Genomic DNA, 23,723 nt, shown 5'->3' on the forward strand with positions numbered 1-23,723 from the left:
CTTTTTTTTACCGTTTCAGTTAATCTTCAATGAGTTGTTAGCAGCCGCTGAATAGGAAGCCTCCTCCTTCCCAGGTTTCCAGTTTTCCACCTGGTATATGGTCGCATGGAGTGTTTTACTATCCAAGACCAGCTCTTCGCTGTTTGTTTGCCCTTTCTGTGCTTCCTGTGAAGCGCTGCCATCCAGAGCGAGAGCACACGGGGAAATGAGGATTTAACCATCTTAAGGCTTGTTCCTTTTTTCTTTACAACGTTAGTGACTAACGGATTTTTCTTGTTTGGAGCCTATCCCTTTGGCCCTCGCGTTCAGGAGGAGCATTCGGATGTGCAGGGAGCTCCCACGACATGATGGAAAAAGGCACCGGGCTCTCCCAGGAGAGCGGGTCTCGGGGTGCGTAGCGGCAGCTCCGTGGAGTCGTTCCGCAAAGCTGCTCCTTAGTGAAGTTGGGTTCCTAAGGAGCAAGGTCGGGCGCTGGGGCAGATCTGAGCAGTAGCAGCTCCTTCGGAGAGCTGCTCCATGTACTATATATAGCTACTTGCTCCTTTTGTGTCGGAGAGGTGCAGCTACTGTGCATCTGATTGACTTTGTGCGTGCGCTCCCAGCTGCTTAGGGACTTTTATTCTTGTTGTTCCTATAATGTATATATCTTCTGTTTAAAAACAACAACACAACAAAAACCCCAACCAACCATCCAACCAAAAAAACCCACCCAAAGAACAACAAAAACTTCACTAGTTGGATTTAATAAAATGTGCACAGTTGTATATATTTTGTGTGGGACAGAGTACGTTGCTAAGTGCTGGTGTGATAGGCTGCAGGAATACACCTAGTTCTTATTCTGGTTGAGATGAGTAGGAAATTGTGCAGAGGCCCCTTGACCAAAGCAACCTTCAGGCTCCCTAACCCCAACAACTATTAAATGAGAGACTTAATTTTGTTGTCACAATTTCCAGTCCTATGCCAAGTAATTAAACAGGACTGTTTGCATCTGTGTTTGCTCAGAGCATTGTACATAAGCTGATATATCCTAGTCTTTCCCTGAAGTGCCATTCCATGCTCAAAGACTTTTTCTGGTGACTCCTGGATTAGATGATGGAAGAGTTAATTTTGCAAAGCCTGGTTTCAGCTGGTGATTTTAGCTCTCATCAACTTCACCTGCTGCTGAGGGTTAGTGGGATTGGAAGGGCAAATGCTTGTGTAATCTGCAGGGATGCTTCTTCAGCTTCCTAGGAAGGAAACACAGACTTTCAAGTTCCAAAAAAAAAAAAAAAATAGGAGGATTTGATTGTAACTTACCCATCACCTCTACTGAGTGTGAATTTTACATTTTTAAAAGCGGTTGCTGGGCTTCAGGGACCTGCATTCCCAAGATTTCAAGGAACTGGCAACTGTACACTGCTGACCTCAGATGAGTGGGGAGCAAGGCGTGGTGGTAGGGTGAGGAGGAATTATGGATTTTTTTTCTTTTCTTTTTTCTTTTTTCCAGCTATGGGGAGGAGAGATGAAGCTTTCATTTGTGTGCATAGGGCATTCCTGGCAAGGTAACACCCTGCACTCATCCAATCTGCTCCCAGCAAGGTCTGGCAGGATCTTCTGCAGCTCAGAACTGTGCAGGTCTTTCTCTTAAACTTCCATGTTACAATTTTAAATCTTGAAACTTCTCTGCCATGTTCCTTGTTCCAGAAAACAGCCTCATGTACTGGTGCTGTCTTGTGTTACCACTTGCAGCAGGTTTTTAAGAGGAGTTTTTAAAATGCAGTGGGTGTGGGGTAAATGCTTCAGTTACCGATGTCTTAAGCTGATAAGAAAAGGTTGAATTTATGTGCGAAGTGCAGTTCAAAGAAAAACATCCCCGTGAGAAGTAAAAATCTATAACTCCTTTTGTTTTCAGATCTACCTGCTTATCAGACAGTGTGTCTCTGGCTGAAGGTTTTCTAATGCTGCCACCCTAGACAGCTGTAATTAATAAGCTGGAAGGGGTTTTGGGCAAGGTTGTGAAGGAAAATAGCTGCGTGAGAGGCTAAAGAAAAAAACCTGTTCTTATTTTTCTGCCAGTAAGTGTGCGAACAGCTATTTGCAGTCAGAGGTGCTGCTTTGCCAGAAAGATGCAGTCATAAAGAGAAAGGTGTTGCTTTGAGAAAGGAAATGCTGGGGGAAATGTGCTGTTCTGAGAGGTGGGTGCCCAAAAATGGGCTGTGTGGGTTCAGCAAGTGATGCTTCTGTGTGTGTACATGCCATCTGTTAGTGCGGATTTACTAGTAAGCCAAATTCTCTTCTTTAATTTAATTTTTTGGATTTTATGCCGTGATGTTGTTATACACGTCCATATCGAAATAGCATGGCTTTTACTGGTCTGCACTTCAGTTCCTCCCCATGGGCTGGGAGAACCAGAGGGCTTGGAAGGAGAGTTTGAAGGTGCCTTGTTGGCGGCAGCGTTCACGGCGCTGCGGCACCGCTGGCTCCCTCGGTGCTGGTGAGATGCCTTCATGGCCCCACTGTGAGAGCATCCTTGTCACGCTCCAGCGATCCGCCTCACAAGTATTTGCTGTGTGCATTAGGTTTAGAATTTGAACTCTTGCTTTGAGCAAATTAAAAGGGTACTGATAACTTCTTGTTCCAAGTCAATTAGCTGCTTCCGGCTTCAAATCCACTTAGAAGGCTCAGAAGGGGGGGAGTGCTCTTTGAAAACCCAGTAATAGCAGTTTATGGTTAATATTGATAAAGGAGCACGTGTCTGTGTCATTGTGCTGCGTCTGGTGGAAGGAAAGCTCCTCTTTTGTGCTCCCTCAAAACATAAGGACTTGGATGGGGAGGCAGAGGTCTTTCTCTAAAGTCTGTTAAGAAAGCTGTACACTGTGCGGGTTGAAATGAAAATACAGCTATAAAATGGTCAAGGTTGCAGTGAATTCCTACAGCCACTCAAAGCAAGGCTTCTGTCTCCCTGCCCTTGAACTTTGAGTCACTGTAGCATCTCGTTTCTCCTGAGTTTGCTCAGGATTGTGCGCAGTTTATGGCAGGAATGCTTTTTATTGCTGTTGGACAGTGTCAAAGACAATGACTGCACCCGTAATTGGGTGATAAAAGAGTGCGTAGCATAAGTAAAAAGCTGCAGAGCTCTTGCTTTTCAATGGCTTAATTACATTAACTGAAGAGATAAAAATGTCTTTGAATTACTGTCACACAATTATGAGTCTTTCACATAAGGAACGTATTTGAACTTGCCATAGGGACTGGCAGTGTGGTGATTTGCATGGAAATTTATGAGAAATTTGAAAATCAGAGAAAGCTACATCTCGGTTCTTGGCATTCAGTTTGATTTGGAACAGTACATTTCTGTCCGAATTCAATAGGCATGTAGATCCATGCTGTGGAAGTGTGGCTGAGCCTTCTGAGCATGGCAGAGGAGGTTGCATAAGGCCCTGGTTTTATCTCATTTTCTCACCAGAAAAACCAGAAGAGTTGATTCCATGTCACCAATATCAGAATCCTTTGAGTCTGTGGTACAAATGAACTTTCAGCTTCTGAATTCCAGAAACGTGTGCTCTTAGGAAAGTTCATTCTGCTGCCAAAGTAAAACAGAGATTGAGGGGGGGATTTAAAATAGATTTATTATTTATATATATATAAATATGTATGGAGGGAGGGAATATGACTGATCTATATATTTTCTACTCCCAAGGAAATGCCTTTTGTGGGGGAAGAGAATTTTCCAAGTGATTCAAATCCTAGCTGTATTATATAACTACCTTTATAGGGGAACAGGATCATATTTCTGTTTTGCTAGCATATAATAAATACTTGCTAAGTACTCTGTATTAATTCTATCTTGAAATAAGCTTTAATTTTCCTTTTCTAAGTATTGATCCATACTTCTGGCATCCTAAAGTGAGTTGAAGAACTTGGTGGTGGGAATTGTTCCATGACTTCTTTTAAGACTGAGAAATACTCAAATAACTTAATTCTGTTATTAATGATGATTATAAAAGCTATTTAATTTTATTCAAATTATAGTTAGTAATGTATTATTATTAATAATAAACTTATATGTATCTATAAATAATACAGAGCTAGGGTACCTCTTCCTTTGACCTCTGCAACGTGGCTGCTGCTCATCTGTGAGGTTGCTTATATTTGATGTGATTGTTCCCCAGGGGAGATTGAATTTTACTTTCTTTTGAAAGTTATTACAATGAGCTGGTATTACGCAAGAAGTCCTGGTGGGTTTGCATCTCCAACAAATTTTTGATTTTTTTCACACAGGAGTTATTACTTTGGTGTGTTCTGTCTTTTTCTGCTACTTTTTCTGAGCAAAACATGCAAACACTTTGATGACTGTGCAAATGTGTAATCTGATGGCAAAGATGACAACTGAAGTCTTGTGTGCCAACTACTCATCTTTACTAAAATTTTTCGGTTTTCTCTATTTTGTACAGTAAGTGCACAAACGGAACATGGGTCTCTCTTTCAATGGTGTGTACAACTTGAAGATTATGGTGTTTTCCTCGTAAGGTTTTTTAATAAATTTTTACTTCATTTTTATCACATCTTGAAGGTTTACTGAGCTAATTTCAACTCTTAACCTTGAACAGAAGGTTGCAAAAGGTAATTGCTTTTATTGTACCAGTGGCTGTATAACACTTCAGACACATTGTCAGCCCTTCAATATAAGCGTAAAGGTCTTTTCATCAAGGCTACTAAATATGAGGTTGATAAGAATGAAGCTGGGAAATAGTTGCTTGATAGCTCAAGGAAAAGTGGCATTTGAATACATCAAACCTGTCTGTTGCACTGGAATTGAAGTGTATTTCTTAAAAACAAGAATTGGATCTGCACATTTTGCTGAGGTCTCAGAGTTAGCAAATGTGGTCATCTTGAAGCGGATGTTACCTAAATTCTTATTAAATTTGTCTAGTCTGAGCTCACTTCCCTGGCTGATGCTTTGTGCATTCAGCAGACACAGAGCACGGCTCAAGACCAGCAGCCCTGCTCAACAGAGCCGCCTGTGTATTCTTCTGGGCAGGAACAATCATCCTCAGGGGAAAATAGATGGGGCTTTGTTCTCTTGTGTCCTTAGCACAGCTCCGTTCCAGAGCCTCGATGGTACAGCAAGCCAGCGTGTGGTGCCGTGGGAGTGTTCCACATCCGTTGTTTGACATCTCATGATCTCTTAGGTGAGCAGTGATGGGGTTTGATTGAGCAGTATTGTCCCAGCACAAGTGTCAGTGTGGCACTTCATGGAAGCAGTGCTGGATGTGCTTGTAGTGCTGATGATGGAGTCTCAGTGCAACATCACCTCTATCAGTGCAGCGACAAAGGTTGGAAATGTGGAGCTGTTGCCTTAGTCCCACAAAATATTTCAGTGCAGGTGACTTCTGGCCTTGAGGCAATTCAACTCATTGGCCTTTAAGGCTGTGCTGAAGTGCTGTGCTGGGGTGAGTCCTGCATGAGTAGTTCTACTGGCATGAACGGAAGAAATGTGTGCTGAGATAGGACAGTGTGTGGGGAGAATTCATCAAGTGGGGCCAGAGGGGTGCAGGGACAAAGTCTGGATTGCAGCCATGAGCTGTATGCAGGGTGGGGTTGGAAATCAGTGAAGGACCAGTGCAAAGTCTTGAGTGCATTTTGATAGGCGCCGGGAAGGTGGTGTTAGAGAGAGGCTGTAGAATAGAGTATTGATTTAGAGTAGAGTTGGAACGAACTTAGAGCCATCATTTGTCCACATGCCTAGCTTGTCGTTTCAGTCCCAGTTCACTTGTCAGATTACATCCTTGAAGTTTTGCAAAAGATACCTTGAATGGATATTGAAATGCTCTCCATTTCTGAGTGCATTTGTCTCTGTCGTGTTAATGGGCACATCACTGGAATGTGCATGGAAAGGAGGTTATTGTTGCCCAAGAGCAAAAACTGCTTCTATTGGAACCTGATAGATGCAATGATTCCCTGTAACTCTGTGTATACTTCTCACTCAGGATGAAAGAGTATGTTTCTCCCTTTTAATCACTGGTGAATGATCAATTTTCTATCCCAAAGCTGGGCTTTAGAAACAAAGGCTGGCTGTCTCCCATGACATACAGCTCCTGTGTCATACAGGTTTGGAGAAGGCCTTGCTGTGTCCATTGGGCTTTCCCGTGCCTGGGGAAGAGGTTTTGCACTGCGCCTGATGAGGTGGGTGCGTGGTTCCAACCGTGCTATTCTGGAGGGTTCTGGCTTGTACGAGGCACCTTGCTGATCTTTGAGTCTGCTGGGCTTTGTGTTGCCACCTGGGCAACGCTCTGAAGTTCAGCCTGAGAGCCTGCTAGCATGGAAGGAATGCGAGCAAGCCTGGGCTCGAGTGTGGGCTTAGGCCCATGCTTTGTCGGCAAGGCAAGCCCAGGCGCCCTTTCTCGGCTATTGTGGGCACGGAGCTCCAGCCAGGATGCTCTGAGTGCTCAGCTTCATGGCTTGCTCCTATTTGCAGTAGCACTTGAAGGAGCAGGCGTGTAACTGCCGTCCTTGGACTGTAATTTAACCTGGGATGAATACTCTGGACTTGTGAACAAAACAGTGAAATGGCAGGAATTGCTGCAAAAAGAAGACCTCTGTATTTCCAAAGTTTTGCTTGGATCATGACTCTCTTCCCTTTGCCAGGAATACAGTGTATAAATTTTGTTGAAAGGGAATATGCTGCAAAACAGCCCTGTGAAAAAACCCCAAGTGTGTGTTCCAGTGTCAGAATTCCCTCCAGAGACTGAGTAGAGGGAGATTGTGTCTCCAGCTTTTAAAATAATTACTCGAATTAAAGATCAAGCTAAAAGAGCCGAGTTCACTGAACATTAGCTATGCAACTTAATTTGTTAAAAAGCATTGAAAAAACAACATAAGCTCATCATGCTCAAAATGTCTCTCAGCAAGTAACCTGGATGTCCCCTGAATCTTCAGAAATGTGGGAGTATAGACATTCCTGTGAACTTTAAAAGTTTTTGTAATAACTTTTCTATGAATGGGGCCACTCTTCTTGAATGAACCTATTTCTGCCTTTTTAATTCTAAGTGTTGAATAGGACACCTTTGCATTAAGTATTCTTGGTCTAGTAATGCCTTGGGTTGCTCTATTTTCCTGGAAAGGCTTGACTTGTGACTCAGTGAAGGTACCTGTGGGTTTTTGTGAAGTGGTCAGTTCAGCTCTGAATGTGACCCTTAACTTGTAATTCTCAGAAATATCTATGAAGTCTTGATCTGTGGTATCAGCCCAACTTTTCTGGCTCTGTTCCCAGACCAGTCATTCCACTAGCAATAAAAAAATGCAAGATAATGGATGCAGATAACTGGGATTTAATATTACTGTAGCCATTTCCCGTTTACCTTTAAACAGCCATGTTGCAATTAGGTGCTGGGCATAAAGCCCTTCTTTGTTAACAGGTGTCTGCAAGAAATGTGTGACTGATGACCGTGTCTGGGTTCAGCTGTGGTGGCTCTGACAGCTTAAAAAAGGAGTGGAAAAGCTGCTTGTGCTTTTATGAATATGTATTGCCAAAGCCAACCATTTCAGGTCCGTTACAGAATGTTGTTTTCCCAAGGCTTCTTGTGAAAGGATGGCTGCCTCCAGTGTTTTGGGCAGATGCATATGGAAAAGAGGATGAAAGCAGATGGTGGGTGATTACCACGAGCTGTGGGGGATTCCATCATGTCCTCATGCATGGCCGCTGATGCTTCAAGGTGTACCTGCTGCAGCATGGGCCTGGCCAGATGCTTTGAGATGTACCTTCTCCAGCCTGGAGTTATCCTTTGAGATGTCATCACAGGTCACAGCCTGTTGGCTCCAGCTCCCACTGTGGTTGCAGCCTCCCCAGGACAGCAGCACGGTAGCCCTGCGCTGGGCCCCGCCAGCCCAGGCACGTCGTCGTCATTGCTGTTATCAGAGCATTGCCAGGCCCAGCGAAGCAGCCTGATAAGCACCACGGTGAGCACCGAAAGCAAAAGCTGCCCCTGACGAGCTCTAGGCACTATATGCAGCCAGGCAAGCGTGCCCATGGCAGGAAAGGAGCCTGCTGATTAGTATCCATACAGCTATGACAGCTGTGAATTCCACCTAGCACATTCCAGTCAAATCTGCCGTTATTTTGAACCCTTTGTGCCCTGTACTGGACGCCAAAAAGGACCGTCCCGATTTAACCCCAGCTGGAAACCAAGCGCTGCACCTCTGCTTGCTCGATCCCACAGGAGTAGCTGCAACATTGGTGAATTCCCATTTGTGAATTGTGTGTTTCCAGCACACATCCAAGCCGTAGCCCTGTACTAGATACTGAGAAGAAAATTAGCTGTACCCCAGACAGAGCAGCACAGAATGTTATATCTGCTGTTGTTCTTGAGGGTGCCTTTGAGTTTTTAGTTCCTAAAGCCGAAGTAGCAACTCTTGCTTTATACAGAGTTCTAGAGGAAGAGGAGAGAGAGTGTGGGACCTGTAAAATATTTTTTATAGCTCTTGCTCGTGTCAAAACACTATTGCTTGAAACCCTAATGGGTAAAGGGCTGAATTGTACAGCACATGGGAAATCTGAAGAGAACATTTGAGGAATGTCTGGGAAATTTATGTTTATGGACTAATGATCAGAGGGAGCCAACTACCATGCAGGGAGAGCAGCTCATCGCAATGAAAGAATTGTGTGGTGGTAGAGGAGGCTGAGTAGCCTTCCTTTGATAAAGGAAGATGCAAGTGATCTTAATTTTGTAGGTTTTCTCTATCCAGAGGATTTTTTTCATAGTCCATTCCTAGAGCAGATGAAGTTTTCCAGCCACTAAAAGAAAGACTGATGGTAAAGTCTCATTTTCTCTTATTTTGCACAACTCTGCTTGGTCTTTTGTCCAAACTCAGTAGTCATTATACTGGTGGTTAGGTTACTTTGGGGGCCACAGGACGTCCTGCAACAACGCTGCTTATCAGCATAGCTGTGTTCCTACCAGTTTTGTCCCACAAGTTGTTCTTCCAGACAACATTGATGGGTCACAAGGAAGGAGTTCAGAAGAAGTAGCTGTGAGTACTTTCTGGCAAGAGATTACTTTTGAGCTCTTGGGTTGTTGTTTTCTTCACAGTCTTGTTTTAGGCTGATATGAGTAAGTCTATTTTGAGCTGCCCTTAAATGGATGTCACGTAGAGGACAGTCTTGTTAAAACTTGGGAGTTGCCTGCTCAGCAGTTGGGTTCTGCGCTCTTGGCCGTGGTTGGAGGATACAGTAATCGCAGCTTTAGGGCACTGAGAACCAAATTAAGAACCTGACTCTCCCATGGAGCAAAATGCCAGTCCTGAAGCAAAGACATTTTGCTGGTGAGGTGAGTTGAGCATTGCTAAATGGATTGCCTTTATGCTGGATCATGCATTGTCTGCTCATACCACTCTGCTTTTATGCTGCATCATGTCCGTCCCGTTGGAGCTGGTGTACTGGTGAAGGAGCCGGTACCACGCTGCATCTGCTGACTAATGCCAAGAGAACGCGATCATGTGCCCCCCGCCTGCTCTGGGCCAGACTCTCATTAATGACTAATTGGTCTGCAGGGCTGAGTGTAAAGATCACAGGCTGGGCCTGCTCTTGGCTGGTGTCACGCGCCCGAGCTGAGGTGTCGAGTGGGTCACCACAATGTGCTGCTCTCGCAAGCTGCGTGCACAGAGGGGCAAGGGGCACCTGAAGGTGATGCTTTGCTCCGTGCCCCTGTGACCTGCTCCCTAGAAGTGTACAAAATCCCCCTTTGCTTTCTCTGCAGGCTCTGTCAAGTGTGTGGCTGTGTGGATGAGCTCTCTGTGGGCTAGTGGCTGTGTCAGTGAGGTTTCCCCAGACTGTGTTATATCCCAGTGGCTGCCAGTGCTCTGGAACAGCTGTTTCCTACCAACTTGCCCCTCTGTTACCATGTGAAATTTTGAGGAGGGGAAGTTTTCCTGACTGTAGGTATAATATATAATATCACTGGTTAATGATATTATATATTATAATATAATTAGTTATAATACTAATATAATTAGTTATAATATCACTGGTGATAGCCAGACACCATGCATATGGTTGTCCCAACAGCCTGATCACAGCCCCCAGAAGACACAGCAGATGCTCTCCCAGGAGCAGGAGCACAATCTGTGGCTGTGTGGAAGGGAATTGTCACTTGCAGTTGTGTTTCTGCTTAGTGATCCTCAGGGGTATCACTTGTGAGGGACCTGTATCCTTCTGGCTCTGTGGCTTGTGCTGGCATAAGCAGTGTTTTCTTGAGCACTTGGCACTCTTGGGAGACAGAATGGCCACCCGGGTCCATGCTGCTTTGGTCTGTGACTGACTCTTTTTTGACTGGAGCTTAAATTGGTGGAAGTAATGAAATTATTTTTTTCAGTTCAGTCTCAAGTTATAAAATGGTTTTGCATTTCACTCCCCTCTCTCCTGTCAGAAAACATTTCTTTATCTTCAGTAAGCTTCCATTGGCTTGTGGTTTTGTGGTTTTTTGGGGTGGTTTTGTAGTTTTTTGTGTTTTGGGTTGTTGTTCTTATTTCTTCTGGGTTTAGGTTGGGTTTTTTTTTTCCTTTTTTTTCTTCCCAGTGCAGCCACTGAAGGCAAGAAGGGCATTTAGTTTGAAATCTGCCTGTTTGCATTTCTGGCTCTCAGGTCTGCATTAGTGTTGAGTGTCTATTATTGAATTAGGTTTTGATGCATGCACCAGGATCAATGCCAGTGACCTTCCTCAGCAAAGATTTTGTCTCATCACCCCTGGGAATGGTCACCATAAAGTCTTCTGCATGAACAGTTGGCACTCGAGTGAGGATGAGGTCCAAAGCCCACTGTTTTTTTTTTCCCTTGTCTAATATTTTTGGAGTCCTTTCTTCTGCCTGAGTCTTGAGTGTGTGTTGGCATTTGTTTTGGATGGCTTTTGCCCTTCTGTTTCAGTTTTACAGCTGTATGCTCTCTCCACGCTCCTTTGGAGGTGAACTCAAGTGGTATCACATCTCTTCTTACTTTGGAGCAGCTGCTCCAACGTGGAAGAATTGCAATTTTACCGAGACCATCATCTAGTAACCAAGTAAAGTTTGCATAATTTGGGGATAAGTGCACTTTGAGAAGTTCCTGCTTGTGTAATGCCATGCAAGTGGTTAAGCAGATTCCCAAAATGATCCATGTTAAAAATATCCTTTATGCTAGATTATGTTTTTGAAACCAGCATATTGTGAATTCACGTATCGCTTCAGAATGCCAAGAACTGGATCAGAAACGCTGTGCCTGCACTCTGGGAAGTGCTGAGAGTGCATTAGCTCCCTTGGCTGCTTCAGATATGTCCAAAATGTTTTATACAACCAGGCTTTCTGCCTCTGCCAACCAGAGCTCGAGTCTGGATTGTGCTGGATCAGGTCTTGCCTGTCCTTGTTGCAGCAGCAAGCCAGCACATGCTCTGTACCCATGTTACCATCAGTGGTCCAGAGATTTATGATGCTTTTAGAGGGGCTTCAACATCTTGGAGGTAATTGGTGGGACAATATGCAGCTCTAGGAGTTGTACACTTGACAGTCAGAAGCCTGAGGGAAGGGAAGAGCTTCAGACTGTAATTACAGAGGTGAAATTAAGCTATGAGCTGGTCTCACACCTTTTGTGTGGTGTGATTGCTATGGAGAACTTTCACCCCAAAGCACTCGCAGGAGAGGACAAGTGCAGGAGCTAGCTGCTTGCTGGGAAGGCAGGATTGAGCGTGCCAGGTTGTTTTCCCTGGAGAAAAGCAGCCCTGGGTGAGTGGTGCCAGTGGTGTGCTGCCCCACCCCTCATTGTACACACTGCCTGTTCCTTTGCTCAGTGGGAAATGGACTTAAACACAGCACAGCCCAGCCCAGATAACTCTTTGCTTTTAGACACGGGACCAAGCTGCCCACTCTAACATCCTCGTTTACAGTTGGGCATTTGCCTCAGGATCAGCCTTCCCATGCCTTGCTTTTGGAGGTTCCAGGTGAACAATATGCAGCAGATGGTGAAAGTTTTCTGCAGCTGTTGTTTCTTTGTCCAGGTTTCTCTATAGGAGTATCCAGATCTCCTGCACTTTGAAAATTGTGTGCTGAGCTGATGTAAAATACACATTTGAAACGTTGCTCTGCTTCTTAGCCCATGGTACCTGCTCCTGTGTGTGTGACTCAGCACACTTAGTCACAGATTTCTCAAAAAGAGCTCTTACAAGAGGCTGGAACAAGGAGCAGCTACTGTATAAACCAGCATTGGTTTCAAATAGACACATGGTCAAGTAAGAAGTTGCCTCTCAGGCATAAAACTGTAACAAAAATATTGCAGGACATGACATTGTTGTGGTAATAAATAGCCAAAAATAGTTCAGATGCCACAGGCTGGCTTGAAATAATAATTTTTAGGAAAAATTCAGTACTGCACATGGGTTTAAAACCTGATGCCACTCTGCCTCTACAGAAAGCTATTTTTGTGATTTCTATTTTTCCATTTCATCCTTTCCAGAAAACAAAGCTATGAAAATGTCTGATTTATGTTCTCTTCAAACAGATACATTCATAATATTTGCAGTCCACAATCACTTCTTCCTGTGGATTCATCTCATTTGATTCCATCCCCTTAAGCTCCTGCCAAAGAGCAAGCTTGAATTCCTTACAGGGTGTCTCTGTACCTTTTCCTGGCTGTAGCTACATGAAATACAGCAGATGGATGTGGGATGTGTCAGGAGCCATGTGCTCGACAGCAGAGGTTCACCCTTTCCTGCAGAGGGGCTTGCACTGAGATCCTGCAGTTCTCAAATGAAGCTGGAGTTCAAGGCAGCCTTCTTCTTGCAGAGTCACCAGCTGAAGAGGCAGCTGACCTTATCAGTTTTTATAGTCACGTCATTTTATGGTAAGTCATTTAATCACAATGAAGCAAAAGCTTCAACTGTTACGCCTACCCTGGCATCCAGTGACAGTGTTCCCCTTATATTTCCCTGTGTTTTGATAGTGTTACTTTATTGTTTGTGCAGAAGAAAGCTGTAGCTTCATTCACTCCTGATTGTTTTTCGTAGTAGTTACTCTATTTTTGGAACCTATCCAACTTAAAGAGTTCTGAAGTTGTTGGAGATCAAAATTGAAATCCAGGTGATGGAACTTATTTTGCTATTGTGAATGCAAATGATTCTTATCTTGGTTTCAGGAAGGTGCTCTCGCAAACTTCACCTATGAGTTGAGATAAAACATTTAGAGTTCTTGACGTTCCAGTCTGTAAGAGTTTTTGAAAACAAGATTTAGTCAAGAACTGAGACTTCTATTTAAATCCTGTCACGGGGCTTAATTTCAATCCCTGAGAACACCTCTGTAACGGGAAACATTTCACCTAATGAGGTGACTTAATTGGGAATTTATTTGGTTTATAAATATTATGCTGCAAGTTCTTTGTGTGCAAAGCGGAGGGTTCTGTCCTGCTTTGCTCCGGGTGAGTACAGCCTTTTGCTGAGGAAGCTTGTAAATAAATGCTGCTTTAGAGCTGACAGGGGAAAATGCATCCAGGATAAATTTGGCAACATGTTCCAAGAGTGCATCAACCAGGCTGTGCTGAGTATAGTTAGAAGCTCTTTTTTTTCTTTTTTTTCCTGCGTGATAGAGCCCATATGCAAGTATGTGAGAAAACAAGAACACATCAGGGCCCTAAAAAGGAATTGGTCACATTAGGTCTGTTTATTCATGTATTTGCATATGGGCTGTGAGAGCATCAGCTGGGACCAAGTCTCCTTCCTGGTTTCCTGTTTACTTGGCCACTACAATTGCAGTGTCTGAATGCTTCACAGGTTGCAGAGAGAAGGAATAATGTTATCTCTGTCTCCCTGAAGCCCACTGACAGAAGCAGCCTGTTTGGCTTGCTAACTCATTCCTTTTGGGATGCACATACACATGTACCCACACACACTTGGCATCTAACTTGGGTGGCTTGGTGAGGGCACTGGGTGTCACTGGCAGGGAAGCCTTTGGTGGCTCTTCTCTCTGCTCAGGTCCAGGTCCTGTCTGTGGGAGCCTTCAGGTCTGGCTATCCATCTGTGTTGATCCATCTGCAGTTGAAGGTTGGATGATGCTGCTTGTCACAAGTAGTGTTGGTTACACCTGTGGGAAGCAGTGTCGGGTTGTGGATATATCCTACCGGAGCAAGTCTCCCCTTTTGTGTTTGAGAGGTATGTGGTGAGGGGGAGCAGTATGTGGTAGATTCAGGGTAAACCTTGTGGGATTTGGGACCTGCCAAACAGCCCACGATGCCCCGTGCACTGTAAGCTTGGGTGTGTCTTTTCTCCTGCAGCATCCCCATCCTTGCCTTCCCACTCCACTTTGAAAATGGTAGTTTTCTGAGGAAAACAGTCTTGATAGGTCACTAGTGCTGTGCTCTGTGAAGCAGACAGGGTGGTTGACTCTGCACACTCAGGAAGATCTTTCCCTTGCCTTTCCTGGGAGAGTGGAGAGCTTCCCCACATGTGCCTGGCAGAGCTGTGGCGCAGCGGGTGCCGTGACAAGCGCCCCGGGGCTGGTAGCTCCCACCGATCCGCCGGGAGCCCTGCTGCCGGCGCTGCTGCTCTGTGACCTGGAGCTCTGCCTCCTCCCTCAGCCCTTGACCCACTCCACGCCCCAGCTCGTTGGGCTGCTCTTTAATGTGACTTTCTCACGGCTCTGTGTTACGTTGCTCCAGTTACGGAACTGGCTCCGTTTTTTTTCCTTGTGCAGTTCAGAGTTTGCTGGGGTTTCTTCCTGATTGCAAAAGCCGTTGGAAATGGGCAGAATTGTAAAAGCTTATCAGCGAGCAGTAACTCTCCCTGCTGGCTCCCCAGCTCTGTTAGGCATTTTATTCACTCCGGCGAGTTGTAACTCCGCGCAACATCTCGTGTTGCCACATCAGTCCTTTTTATTTACGCCAAACACCACTTTCCCTCTCTCCAGCCCTCAGCCTTCCAAGTTTGACAGCTCTGGAGCGGAGCAGCCGGGTGGTGGCAGCACTCCATCTCCCGGGGGTGCTGGCAGCCAGCCTCTGCCTGGAGTAGCACGGGAGCGGTAACTCCGAGGTTACTCGCTGCTTTGCACTGCCTGGAAGATGCAGTGCAAGTGTTTGGTGCTGCAACCAGAGACCTGCAGGAAGAATTCATGTTGTGATGAGCAGAACAGATGCTGGCAGATGAGTGCAGCCATTAGCAAGTCCGGGCTCCCTGCTAGTACTAAATGGGTCTTGTTCTTTCCGAGTAGCTGGGCAGAATATTTCAGGGAGCTGTATCTGCCGGTGCTTTGCAGGCAGAGCAGAGTTGCTGCTGGCTGTTATGTGACTCTTGTTCAAATCCTATTGACACATAACATCATTTCTAAAAATGTTTGGCACTGATCTAATCATTGGCCCAGAGAGACCAGTTACTCAAGCAGTTTGTGTTTTTTTCACTAGAGCACAGTCTGTCAGACCCTGAAAATAGAAGCCAAATATTTTTAAATTTTTTTTTTAAGGTTTGTTTCCAAAAGGTTGCAGCAGCAGTCATGAGGATATGGATCTAGACAAGAAATGCCTGAAAACCCCTTTACCTTCCAACAAGGAGTTGGTAAACCAGGTTTAACTGAGGGCACATTTCTCTTCTGAGGCCCTAAAATTTTTTCCATGCTTTCTTCTTTCCAGTCTGTGTGTGCCTTCCATGGGATAGTAGTCTTGCTGCAGTGCTTCACCAGTCTTCCCCTGAAGACTCAAGGGAAGATTTTCTTGTTGTTCCACATTGCTATCTTTTTTTTTTCTTTTTCATTTCTGCAACTTCCATTTCATGGTATTTGAAAAATTCCAGGAGGCTGAAATAGTTTCCCCATGCAAACTGGTAAAGGATGTTTTCTTGCTAGATTTTGGCCCACAGAAATCCTGTGATAATCTGAGAAGGGCAGACAAGACCAAGTCATGGGAGGTAGTGCTTGGAGTCTAATCACTAAACTCCTGTGGATTAGGGCTGGGGTGCTGTGCCAAGGTGACCCAAGCTCTATTCCTGGCCCTTTCAACCCCCCCAGCTCCTTTGGATACAAGTTTCAGGGAAAGCATCAGCCTTGCTGATCAGTTTTCCAGCCCTCTCGAGCTGAAAACTCATGGCTGTTAAATGAGATAAACCCATTCCAGGCTGGCAAGGTGATGTTCCTGGGAGGGTGGGGGCCATTCCCACTGCTGTGGATGCTCAGCACTGGCAGGGTGATGCATGGGAGGATGCTCTGCTGTCATGGGGAGGATGGGCAGACATTTGCCCAGGGAGATGGTAACTGGTGAATTCTCAGCACTGTATCCCTTGCAGGCAGTGGAAATTGCTCTCTTCTTTTGTCTTTCTCTGCTCCACCACGTTGTTGCTACTCAGTTGCCATGGGCTGATGTTGCCAAGGCTGGAAGAGCTGGCCTTGGGACACAATTTAGGCAGAGCTGTGGGACCCACAGGTGCATTACACACCTGCACATGTGTGGGTGCTCAGGGAATGGAGCTGAATGCCAGGATAAGTACGGACTTTACAGAAGAATAAAGCTCCTGTAGTTTGTGTTTGGTCTGGAAATCCAGTCCCATCTGTTCCAGCTGTTTCCAGTTGAGTTTATAGCAAGGAGCTACTGTGCTGCTTTGCAGGAAAAAAAAAATTAAAAAAATATGAGGCTGTGCCTTTACAATCATTACAAACAGGCAAGGGTATCCATGGAATATGTTCCCTCCTGTTGCCTTAGAAAAGATGCATAAATAGCCTTAAATAATTTAATGAAGAGCTGGAGCTTTCAGGGGAGGCTGATGTGTGCCTGAGTGCTGGCTGGGTGTGCTGTCCTGGCAAGGAGCACGTCCCGCCCCTCTGCACCCAGCAGCAGCTGCTTGGGGAATGGCACCTTTCCTAGCTCAGGGAAATTTCTGCTTCAAATCCTCTGGCTCCTGGAGTTCAGGCAGAAACAGACTATGTGAAGGAGAAGTTGGCTAAAGCAGTGGAGGAAAACTTGGCAGAGGTGGGAGAGTGGCTACTGAGGTACTGCTTTTATGAAATGGGACTCTGGTACTTCCTTTTGTGGCTGAGTCTTATTTTTTATTTTCCAGTTAGGTAGCCAGGCATTGGCATGCAAGGTAGACACCCTAACGCATTCTGAACTCTTGGTATTCATCTGTTCAGTATTTATACCCTCCTGAATTTGAATATTCCATTAAGATGATCCACAAGTGTTTGCTGCTATTGCTCTCAGAGGATTTTGAATGGAAGCGATATGGATGGGAAGAAGTTTTGAAGGCCTTGTTTCACTCTGAACTGAGTTTGTCCCTATTTCCCTGAGGGAATACAAGGAAAAGGTGTTGTTTTATGCCTGATTTTTGTTATGAAAACAAGTGACCAGCTTGGTCTCAGCTGTATTAGGATAGAAAGCTCCCATGGCGACTGCCCAGTAGTGAGTAGCAAATGTGTACTTAGCCTCTAAGGAGATTATTTAACAGTTCCAATTTTGTTTATTATTATTATTTTATTATTTTTGTATTTGCTTGTCAAGAGTGGATTTGCAGATGTACCCTTGGAACGCAGGCAGGGTCTGACTTTGTGGGGGAACCACAGCAGCAGGAGTTCTGGGCAGCTCTGTGGAAGCACGACGATGGCAGAAGCGTGGAATTAGGAGCCTCTGCTGTCCACAGAGGCAGATCAGAGGTGGAGAGAAAAGGGGAGGGGAAGGAGGGCAACCGCTAAAACCCTTCCCCAAATGGATGAATGAATGGGTGACACACATAAATGACTGCTGTGATGATCTGACTTACTGTAGCTTGGTCTCGGGATAATCCTCATATGTCAGATTTCTGTAAGGCCAGCATGTGACACAAAGCCGGGCTCCCAGCACACAAGTGTGCTGTGCTGGTATTAGAGGCTGGCCAGAGCCCGGGCAGTGCTTGGAGCGCGCCCGTGGCCGTGTGGGGTGTGCCCGCTCGCCTCCCTGCACGGCATCAGAGGCAAGCTGCCGTCCCACGACGCTTGGCTGTTGCATAGACAGCCCCAAGCCTGCCTGTGTGGTTGTACTTTTTGGAAAAAGGAGGAGGAGGGAAAAAAGCCAGACACAAGAAACAGGAAAGCCCCCAGAGACTTGTAGCTGGGATTACCTTGTTCACACCTGTCACCACTGATGTCCTCTCAAGGTCAGATTCGGAGCTACGTGAGGCCAGCTTAAAGCAAACGCCATGTGAAAGGAGCTCTATGAAGAAACAGCAGGCACTGGAAGGAGGACAGGAGTGCCCACAGGAACATGAACAACAGCTTGCAAGTTAACCTGCCCAGGACTTGGGCTGGTTCAAACAGCTCGCTCCAGGAGAAGTCTGAGCATTCCTTTTTTCTTTTCTATTACTATAGGATGGAGGACGAGGCAGTACTGGATAGAGGGGCTTCCTTCCTTAAACATGTATGTGATGAAGAAGAAGTGGAAGGTAAGAGACTTGGACTGCTGGGGAGGAAGGGTGCCTTTGCTTTGGTGTTTGTATGTAGGATGGGCGCAGTCAGAGGGCAGAGAACCAGGGTGCCTTTGGGTTGCCCAGTACTTCATCCTAAAATTGACTGAAACATGAGTAGGCTGGGTCAGAGTGGAAGTGACTTTTTAGAGAAATCCTCTATTTTAGTTCTGGAGCGAACATTGTTGGGTGCTGCTGGCACACACTTCCACTTCCCCCAAAGTCCTGTTTGCTGTGCCTTGCATAATGGCTGGGAAGCACCAGAGCTGTTTGCTTTGCTTTCCTCTAGGAACAGAGTTTTGCAATACTTGCCTATCACCACTGCAGTCATGAGCATGGAAATGTGGAGGCAGGTGGAGAAGCCAAGTGGAAAAACCAGCAGAATTTGTACCAAGTGTCAGGGTGGACTTAAGGTGGGAAGTGAACATTTCCCTGGTTTATCCTTTGTGCTTGGGAGGCATAAAGAGAAGAGTTTTCCCTTGAAGGAGAACTTTTTAACAGAGAAGACAGTTTCCTCACTTCATAGGGAAAGAGTAGACTCCCTTGGAAGTGTTTTTGTTTTTTCTCTAACTAGAAATGTTGTGAAATCCCAAAGGTAATAGGAATTTAAAGGAGTTTACTTCAAGTTTCTTCCTGGAAAAATGATGAAGCTGATAGGAGTGAGTAAATGGCAGCAAATTCTCTTTTTCTCATTTTCTGAGGATTGGTTGTCTGTGGGCTTGATAAACTAGTAGGGGAGAAGGAGGAGAGCAGGATAGGGTAGGACTTTACTTAGAAGGGAGAGGATTTTACCTTGCAGAACTATCCTTCCTTCCTGACTTCAGGGTATAATTTTATTCTAATTTCTTTATTTGCAAACAAATGCCTGTGGCTTTTCAATTGAAAATGTGTTGAAAGGTCTAGAGTTACATTGTCAACAGTAATGGACAGGAAAGGATCCAGCAGTAGGAGAGGAAATAGTCTCTAAAAAGAGGAGTTAGAACACTTCCAGCAAACCAAGCCAGTCCTTTCCACTGAAAAGCCTGTGTTTTCTTCCTGTCTGGAATGAAGTAATCTATGCTCAGCCACTATAAATCATCATATTGGGTTTAATGAGGCTATTTGCTGTCTGCAGGGTCAGGTTTGTATTAGCCTTTTGCTTGTGGAATAATTGACACTTTGGCACAGCAGAAACATTTGAGGAGCAGGAAAGAGAGAGAGGGCACTTTTTATGTTTTACTGTTTTAGATGTTGCTACGTGCTGTTTTGAGGTGCAACGGCCACATATGATGCTCCAGGAATATAATACAAGTGGTGGCTGGTGATGAGCGCAGGAGGGTCCTTCTGGCTGTCTGCAGGGAATGTGGTTACTGCTTAAAGTAATATTTGTGGCTGTGGTGTGTTCATATCCTTTGCTCTGATGTGGATATCCTCATTCGGTTTAGCTGGGCTAACAGTCCCATTGCAGCTCATCTCGCTGTGGGAGTGAGGAGTGGAGGTGAAACAAGTGCTCCTAATTGTACTTGACAGGCCTCTGGAGCTGGAGCTGCTCAGCTGAGCCTCTGGAGAGCCCCAGAGCTGTGCAGCCAGCTAATTCCCTCGTGCTGAAGGCAGCACTGTGATTCCTGCCAGGCTCCTGGGAGCAGCCCAGCTAAGTCACCCAAGGATCCAAGGCCATGGCATCTATCAGGGTCACAGGGCACATATGGTGCTTGGGTGGGTCAGCCAGGGAGCCGCTGCTCAGCCGCTCTGCTCTGTGCAGAGTGGGACAGCCTGGAATTCTCAGCGTGCCTGGCAGTCTGGGGCACTGCAGCAGTGCCTGTAAGCATTAAAGGCTTTGGCACTTTGGAGAGATTTTATTTGTCTCCATGTTTCCAGCCTCAGTGTTTCTGCAGTTCTCTGTGTGTCCTCAGCTACATCTGTCTCTCCACAGAGATCTGCATGCATAATGTGTGTGCATATCCCATGTGCACCCCAGATGCAGTCATGGTCTGCATGTGTGGGATGAACTGGATGCTCACAGAGTGGCTGTGGTTGGAATTGATCTCCAGTTCCAGCCCTGCCATGGGTAGGGACACCTTCCACTTGGTTGCTCCAAGGCCTGTCCAACAGTTCCAGGAATGGGGCAGCCACAGCTTTTCTGGGCACCCCTTACCAAGGCCTCCCTATCCTCACAGGGAAGAATTTCCTCCCCATATCTAATCTAACCCTGCCTTCTGTCAGTTTAAGATCCAGTGGAAGGGCTAAGATGTCAAGTTGCAAGATCTTTGGCCAGCACTTGGTGCAGATGCTTTTAAGTCCCTGTTAGATTCCTGGACTTAGAGTGTGGTGTTTTAAAGGAGGTGAGTATCTGTCAAGAGACTTAATTTTTTCACTGAAAGTGAGCAGAGAGGAGATTGTTTCTTTTCCTTCCATGAGGGAAAGGGGCGTTTTAACCTTTATAAGAAGAGATAGGGCAGCAGGAGTTAGCAGGAGAGAATGGGAAACTCTCCAGCAGATCATTATAATCTGCCTTGGAACCAGGCTGCTTTTGCTGCTTTGTAAGTTGCTTTGAGTTCAAAGAGGCGAAGACAGAGTTTTGAAGGTGTCGCTTTGACCATCCCTCTTTGTCATGTTCTTTGAGAGAAGAGAGGAATGCGATTCGCTGTCAGTGATGTCCACAGGTTATGTCTGTGGGATGGGGATAGCAACTCTGGACAACCACATCACACACTAATTTGATTATGTAGTTGTGCAGGGGAGAGGGAAGGTTTGGCTTTTTAAGAAGGGGTGAAAATGGGCATTTCTAGTCAGGAAGATGTTGAGAAATTTTCAGGGTGGGATAGTTGTCCCTTGTGCCCTCACTGAGTAAATGTAGCGTTAGCAGAAACCGTACATACCTGACAGAAGTATGTCCCTTGGGCCTGCTTCCAGGGATTGTTTAGTCCAACCCTCAGGTGGCACCTCACCCTGGTCCTACACTGGAATGTGTTGCTGTGATATCAGCTGTTGACATTTGGAAATTACTCCACTTCAGCTCCTCCCTGCTGCCTGGATCCACGAGAGGGCTTGGTGGCAGATTCGGTGCATGTTAGGTAGGAGGAGTTGCTTGGCTGGAAGTGCCCAGAAACGTGACCTGGCGAGCCAGGGGATTTGCCCGGGTCTAGGGCAGAGCATGAAGGAAAGCGAGTAGGAGTTGGCTTTCCTGGGGGAAATCAGGAAGAGGCATTGCCCTGGGCTGTGCAATAGGATCCTTCCCCTTCATTTTGAGCACTGCACGTTCCTTTCCTTGAAGGTAACGCTGTGCTGCTGTAATGCCCCTGTGAGGAGTGCTGGTATGTGTGACATAAACAGATTACTTAATAACTGATTTTGCAAGAGGGGAAAAGTAAAGCTCCACCTTATCCTGCGAGATAAGGTATTCTTGGCTCTCTAAGTGTAACTTCCCCCGGGCTCGCTGCCACGCTGACTCTGTGGTGGGGTGGAGGATGCTGGGTTTCAAGTCTGATGACTCCACTGCAAAGCCTGAGGAGCACCCCAGCTCCATGTGTTAGGAAATGAGGAGCAGCATACCTGTCCTGCCTTCCAAATGATGGGCAATGTAAAGGTTTCAGTAGCACCTCTCAGCCCTGCTGTGGGAGTGAATTCAGGAGAATATGGTGTTAGGGGAAACTTTTCCTGGGTCCTGTTATCATTGTGGCCTTTACTGTTGTGCTCTGCAGAGAGGCTAACCCAGGGATTTTATAACAATGTTCCATAACTACTTGTTCCATTTTAGCACTTTCCTCCTCCTTGCTTTCTATTCTCGACCTGGTTGTGTCATTGCACTTTGCTGGTAGAAAGCTGTGTGATGCCATAAGCCCAAGATTAGTCCTTGGTGGTTGGATCAATGAGGAGAGAGGTTAAGAGGGCAGAGATAACTGTGAACATCTTTACCTGTAATAACAGCAGGCTGACGGTGGGAAAAATGGGTTGTATTTACCCATATACTTGGATTTCTTTTTCTCCTCTCATCCCTGCAGTCTGTTTTTGATCCGTGACTCTAGGCAGACCCTCCTCCGTTTTCAAAAGTAACCAGATGACCTGTTTCATATCAAAGTATTTAATTGCTTCTGAAATAAATGTGATTAAAAAATTAATCAGGTAAAATCTGATCACAGAATGTGCTCGCTAATATTCTTTGGTACCATTAATTTATGTGTAGAAGGAAACCAGGCTGTGTTTTGCTTCAGTAAAACTGAACTGGGCTTTACTCCTGGAAAAGTCAAACTCAGAGGACTCAGGCAGTGCATTTATGCTCTCTTTCCATACAGCATCTGGCACAACTTCCCTATGAGGATGGTGATGCCCTGGCACAGGTTGCCCGGAGCAGCTGTGGCTGCCCCATCCCTGGAAGTGTCCAAGGTCAGGTTAGACAAGGCCTGGAGCAACCTGGGCTGGTGGAAGATGTCCCTGCCCATGGCATGGGGGTGGAACTGGATGAGCTTTAAGGTCCCCTCTGACTCTAACCATTCCGTGAGTCTATGAACTTGGGAATGGCAGGTGGAGTTTGGAACCCAATACTGCTCTACACAGCTAAGTAAAAACAACACAGGTAGTTTAGATCTTCCCAGCTTTGAAACACTGTGATGAAAGATTTCAGGTCTTCAGATTCTTTCCTTTCCAGCTTTAATTCCCCACAGCCTTTCTCAGGAGAGTGCTTACTCTTGGCAGGGTCCAGCAGGTCATTGTACGGAACATCATTCTGGTCACTGCCACTGTCCTTCCTCTCCTATCAGCAATCAGCATTAGCCCTGAGGTTGCTGGGTGGGCTGAGGAGGTTTTTGATGCCCGCCTACTCCATGCTCAGTGAGAAAAGCTGCAGTCTGAGTTCAGAGGTGATAACTGACTTTACGTAAGGCAGCGATAAGCTGGCTGTGCAGGCAGGAGAAGTGGAGAAAACGCTCTAAGGGCAGCTGAGTCAATAGCTGGCATTGTTGGCCCGTGGTGAAGGAAAGGTGGTGGTTTCTTCGCAGTGGTGATAAGTTTTGTGCCAGCCTGTGCTGAGTGTGAGGTGAAGGAACATGTTCCCATACCGTTCTGACAGTGACTCGTTTTTTCCCCAGCTCCACTCAGTTTAGAATCACAGAATCACTGGAATTGGAACAGATCTTTAAGATCATCAAGTCCAACTGACTGGAAACTATCATCAGTTCTCTGACCTGGCAGTGAAACTACTTTTGTTGGGGCCCAGGCCAGCTAGAAAGAGGGTCCTGACATGGCACCTTTCAGCCTTGGGTGGGAGCAACTGCTCTCATTTCACTCAGAATTCAAGTCTAGGTTTGTTTGACTGTCTGCCCCCAACCTCCTCGGCCCAATAGC

General features: G+C 45.8%; 1 protein-coding gene across 13 annotated transcripts in view; it reads left to right on the forward strand.

The window, feature by feature from the left end:
- Positions 1–23,723, forward strand: part of SLC4A4 (solute carrier family 4 member 4) — a 142,157-nt gene that overhangs the window by 24,937 nt on the left and 93,497 nt on the right. For 7 of the 13 annotated variants that reach the window (XM_085579433.1, XM_085579434.1, XM_085579431.1 and 4 more), the window contains one exon: positions 18,310–18,383. The exons of 1 other annotated variant lie outside the window; for it this stretch is intronic. In XM_085579433.1, the coding sequence (XP_085435559.1) occupies positions 18,310–18,383 (74 nt within the window). 5 more of the 13 variants (XM_085579435.1, XM_085579437.1, XM_085579428.1 and 2 more) reach the window with 4 other exon arrangements.

The sequence above is a fragment of the Lonchura striata genome, chromosome 4, assembly GCF_050655825.1.
Source record: "Lonchura striata isolate lonStrDom1 chromosome 4, ASM5065582v1, whole genome shotgun sequence".
Classification (NCBI taxonomy): domain Eukaryota; kingdom Metazoa; phylum Chordata; class Aves; order Passeriformes; family Estrildidae; genus Lonchura; species Lonchura striata.